Genomic DNA, 5,040 nt, shown 5'->3' on the forward strand with positions numbered 1-5,040 from the left:
ACGGGTATGGATTCGAGATACACATTTAATGAGAAGGTATAGATGTACTGCAATATGGTGGATATTCCAGGAAGTCGTTAGTTGTCAGTAGTCAGTATGTGAACAAACAATAAAAGATGTTTTTTACGACTTATCGCTAGACAATGATTAACAACCCAAATGCATTATTCTTGAATAATATCAGAAGGCAAAGCTAAAAAATTCAGATCAACATCTAGAAAATGCAGGATGGTTCAAATTTCATTTCTTAAAACATACATTTACCCAATGAAGGTAGATTCTTCTGTTTGGTTAAGAGTCCTATCCCTGACGTTATGTGAACTTATCAATGAAATAAGTTGCTTCTTCTTCGGATGAAATCAGCCAGCAAAGCAATCGTCTGTGGTTAGCTACTCATTATTAAGCTTAGTACGATGCAAGCATTGGGTCAATGCTATTTTTACACGTTTTTATACCTTTCCCAAAATACACGTCAAAATTAAAAAGAAAAGAAAAAAACAGCCTATATATGACATTTATAGGGCAGATGAATTCTTTGTTATTCGTAACATACACGGTTCATTCGAAATTCAGATTTTCCTGTTTGTGTATTTTATTTTTCATTTAAACGTGTTTTAATAACTCACTCAATTATTGCTGCGTACGTGTAACATCTAACGCGCATGTCATATTCAACACACTCGCAGTAACTGCTGTATTTTTTATTCTCTTGCAGTTGATGATGCACCACTGGAATTGCAGGACATTGTACCAAAGAACTGGATAACAAACAAACATCATGAATTCTACCGCAGGATATCCATATACCACTGCGGAAAATATCAACGAGTACAATGCTACTATATATAGCTTCCTGTTTTACACAAAAATGGACGAGTTGGTGATTACGGTTCTCTTACCAATCATTTTTGTAATTGGGGTTCTCGGAAACTGTGCGGTAGTGATAGTTTTCTACCGTGTAAAGACAATGAGAACCGTAACAAATTGTTACTTGATAGCACTCTCAATAGCTGATTTTACATTTCTCATCAGTGCAATTCCTATGTTTTGGGTGTCTTATCTTAATAGTCCAGTACCAGATGACATTGCAGATGTTTCGATAATATACTGTAAGTTATCTCTCTACACATCTGATGTTAGTTTCATCGTGTCTTGTCTGTTGATACTAATGGTCACGGTGGAAAGATACCTTGCCATCAATTGGTCGCTACAGTCGAAACGTCTGAGTACTAAAAAACGCGCAATTGTGCATTGCTGGGCAGTATGGATAATAGTTATAATATATAAAATTCCAGATTTATTTTTTGTGACACTCTCTCGAGTACCTTTGGATCGCGAATTCGTTGACGTACCAACTGACTTTCCACTGCAAGTTTCATTTTGTATGTATTGTAACTTAGGGAATGAAACGGAAGAATGTACAAATTTCAGAAAGGCCTTGATTTTGGAAGGAATTTTACCGCTACTGGAAATTGTACCCATTACGATCTTATACACGATGGTTATAATCAAATTGAAAAGGCACTGCAATTTTACTTTACCACGTCAACTCACAAATGGACATAGCAGCAGGATTTGTCTGCGGCGTGAAACACAAGTAACACGGTTATTAATGGTAACCGTATTCGTATTCGTCATTTGCGTAACTCCCTTCCAAATGCTTCACATCATTCCTGAAGATTTACTTCAAGTAATAAATGACAAGCTTCCTCACGCCAGGAATATCGCTAAGATTTTGCTCTACATCAATTCCGCCATTAATCCTATATTATACAATCTTGTGTGTGGTAATTTCCGTCAAGCGTTCAAGAAGGTCTTTACTGGATTTTGTCTTATGCCGTATCAATGTACGCATCAGTTCAAGAGTAGTACACGAGAGATCCACTTAGAACTTAAGTCTTAAAGCCACATTCAGATATTTTTATTGTACAAACTTGTTTTCCTAACTGCACCACAAATTGATCAATAAGCACATAGTACCGTTTGATAATAGTAAGTCATTATTTTTTATGAAATAGATCAAGAAAAAATCTGAAGATATTTTGGCCTATCATAGCAAAGTCTACTATCGTACGTATGTTGACAATGGTTCCTGGTCCCGAGAAACATACCTGCCACGATCTGATACATGTTTCTCTTTATACGTTTACTGCATTAGTAGTTAACGTGTAAAACACCTGACAAGTAGGAAAAGTGTGGTTCGGCAGTAACGGATCTCTGAATGTTGCTTTAAGAACTGTTCCACTCTTTGACTTCACGGTAAAATGCATGCAGATTCCTCAATATTCACAGAGTGTATGTAAGGCAAAATAATGTTTTGTAATTAAGTTACATTCCAAGCAAATAGCTATTTTTGTGGTAATAAAAATAAGTGCAGCAAAATTTGCGTTATTTTTGATCGTGGAATAGCCATATTACCATGCTTACGTTGCTGGGTGTGTTTTGAGGAATATATAATCTGGGACAGAACTAAAAATGACTAGTTTGCGTTTGACATCATGTCAGCCAGGCTAAAAATGTCGTACTGCGCAGGTCACCAACCAATCACGCCGCGCCTTTGCCCTGGAGAGTTTTATTCGCAAATCTCGCGAAAACGCGCAATAGAATAGATTTGTTCTCAAGTATTTAAATGGTGCAATAAGCATCCATATTTGTGTAAATCTGTAAAACTGAGCAATCTCTGGGATTTTGTAAATACCATATTTTTTAAAGGTAAATTAATGACTATTCTTCTAACTATATTGTGTATAAATGTAAATGATTATACGGTATTGTATTTCGTAAAATATGTTTGTATAAAGTTCAAAACACGAACTGCTGAAATATAAGCTTCAGTATTTTTCACATTTAGATATTTTTACAATATTAGACTTTCTATGGTTTCGTAAAACTGACAATAGTTATCTTTTTCACTATGGGAAAAAATACATTTTAATATAACGGTGTTACATCGTTGCAAATTTCAGGACTCTTTGTCATTCGTATGAAACAAATATCTATAGAAAATTTCAGAGGTGCCTGAAGTTCTCAGGTTGTGAATGTAAATCGGCATGTATGAAAATATTATATGCAAGCCTCTTTAATAAAACTTACTAGAGATACCTCTGGTAATTGTTATTCTTGTATAGTCCTCAAGACAATTCTGAAAAAAAAAGGTAGTTCTCTTTTTGCTATCAACATACATGTTATTTCATATTGCAGAGTAACGCTTAATCACTTGCGAAAACAATTCTTTAAATCCCTCATTTAACATACATTATACAGTTGATTCTTTAACTTGCCATATTGCTCAGTATGCATCCTCACTCAGTCTTAGTTGAGTGCATCTTCTCGAGATTTAGATTACCTTTAATAATGTTATTTCATTTTAACTTGGGCTAATAAGAATCAACATAGATTTTATTTGCTGTAACCCAAGAACTACTGAGCAATATTTTCAGTGTAGCACGGACTACGAAGGGGGGTGCACCTCAACCCAATTTTCAATTACAAACGTCATATCGCTATATATGCTACTAATATATAACTAAATTAACTATGGGTCTACTCTGTCCGGTGATACCAAAGTAAGTACAAACATTCCCGACATAATGTCGATATGACGTCATAATGTGAGCCCCCTTGCCACATCAGGAAATTCTGGCTATGTTCAACAGTATAGACAAAACATCCGGTTTTCACCGAATTTTCTCCTAAATATAAACAAACAAGAAAAAGTCAATTATACCTTGAAATAATTTTATTACAGGGAAATGACAATCCTACTACTGTAGAATCCTATGGTGGGTCTCACCCCACCTCACCTGTGGTCATATTTGATGGTCGGTCTTACCCTCGGGTACGGTGCGGGGGAAAAGCATTATCACTCAAATGAGCGCAAAGGACGGATGTACGATTAGCTTAAGTCGTTTGTGCGTAAGTCGTTTGGGCGAAAAAAGACAATATCTCTTGTAATAATTTTACAAGAGGGAAATAACAATCTTAGATTTTACTGTAGAATCCTATGGTGGGCCCACAATCCTCCCCCATACACACACACACCTATCTATGGTAATATTTGATGGTCGGTCTTACCCTCGGGTAAGGTAATTGGGTCAAAGTTTTATCACTAAAATGAGCATAAAAGAATGATCTACTATTAGCTTAAGTCGTTTGGACTTAAGATTTGGGTTAAGTAATTTATAAGATATATATTAATAGATATTAATATATAAATTGCGTCTTCAATAAAGCAGATTAATACCAGAAAATTAGAGAAAGAAGTTCCGAAGGCACCCAGTAAACACAAAAAGTGTTTTTAAAACGTTTAAAACAGTTTATATTTTGGGTTTTGGTTAAAATCTGGAAAAAAAGGTTTTTTACTGTACAAATGAATACCGACCCTAATTTTGAAAATTCCAGAAAAAGGTGTTTGGGACACCCTGATTCCTTTTTTACAACGTTTTGTGTTTGCTGGGCAACTTATTCAGTTAAGTGTTAAAAGTGCAGGAGTCTATAAGACGCATTGTGCCCCCAGCCTGTGGATATACGTCCACATATTTCTTGTTATAAATCGAAGTATAAGATGTCATGAATACATATAGAATTTTGCTTTTATACCAGCAACAAGCTTTTACTCCACATTGTAGCAATACAATGCATTAAAGAGCTAAGAGTGCCAACAAATCGATCAGACGCTTTTATCCAGAGCCCCTTAGGTGGTCTTAAATCAGATTTCAGTGCTTTACTTACTTTAAATAAAAGACAGCATGTCATAGATACACTTCATATTCGTTTGAGTGGTATTTAAAACTCGACACAAGAGAAGTGTGTTTCATTTAGTCACTACCTTCTATAGAGAGTTCCCGTGTTTTGGGTTACCCGCCATCTTGGAGGGAAACCTAAACTCCGTTTACAATTTTCAGAATACCAACACTCGCGCAATAATTAGCAAATGTTATTTTGTAGAATGTAGCACCAATAGGGTCATTGACCAAATCAAAGGAATGAGGAATACGGCGGTGCGAATCACGTTATAAACCATATTGTAGTCCGTTCCGC

At 35.6% G+C, this 5,040-nt stretch overlaps 1 protein-coding gene across 1 annotated transcript; it reads left to right on the forward strand.

The window, feature by feature from the left end:
- Positions 1-718: 718 nt before the first annotated feature.
- On the forward strand, positions 719-2,709 carry LOC140158334 (neuromedin-U receptor 2-like). The gene has a single exon (XM_072181429.1). It carries the CDS (start codon positions 779-781, stop codon positions 1,901-1,903), a length of 1,125 nt encoding a protein of 374 aa, XP_072037530.1. The 5' UTR covers positions 719-778; the 3' UTR covers positions 1,904-2,709.
- The last annotated feature ends 2,331 nt before the right edge of the window (positions 2,710-5,040 follow it).

The sequence above is a fragment of the Amphiura filiformis genome, chromosome 8 (genome assembly GCF_039555335.1).
Source record: "Amphiura filiformis chromosome 8, Afil_fr2py, whole genome shotgun sequence".
In the NCBI taxonomy this organism is placed as follows: domain Eukaryota; kingdom Metazoa; phylum Echinodermata; class Ophiuroidea; order Amphilepidida; family Amphiuridae; genus Amphiura; species Amphiura filiformis.

Bases quoted from the DNA above. Each gene is read 5' to 3' on its own strand.
- LOC140158334 (XM_072181429.1), top strand. From the start codon at position 779: ATGAATTCTACCGCAGGATATCCATATACCACTGCGGAAAATATCAAC.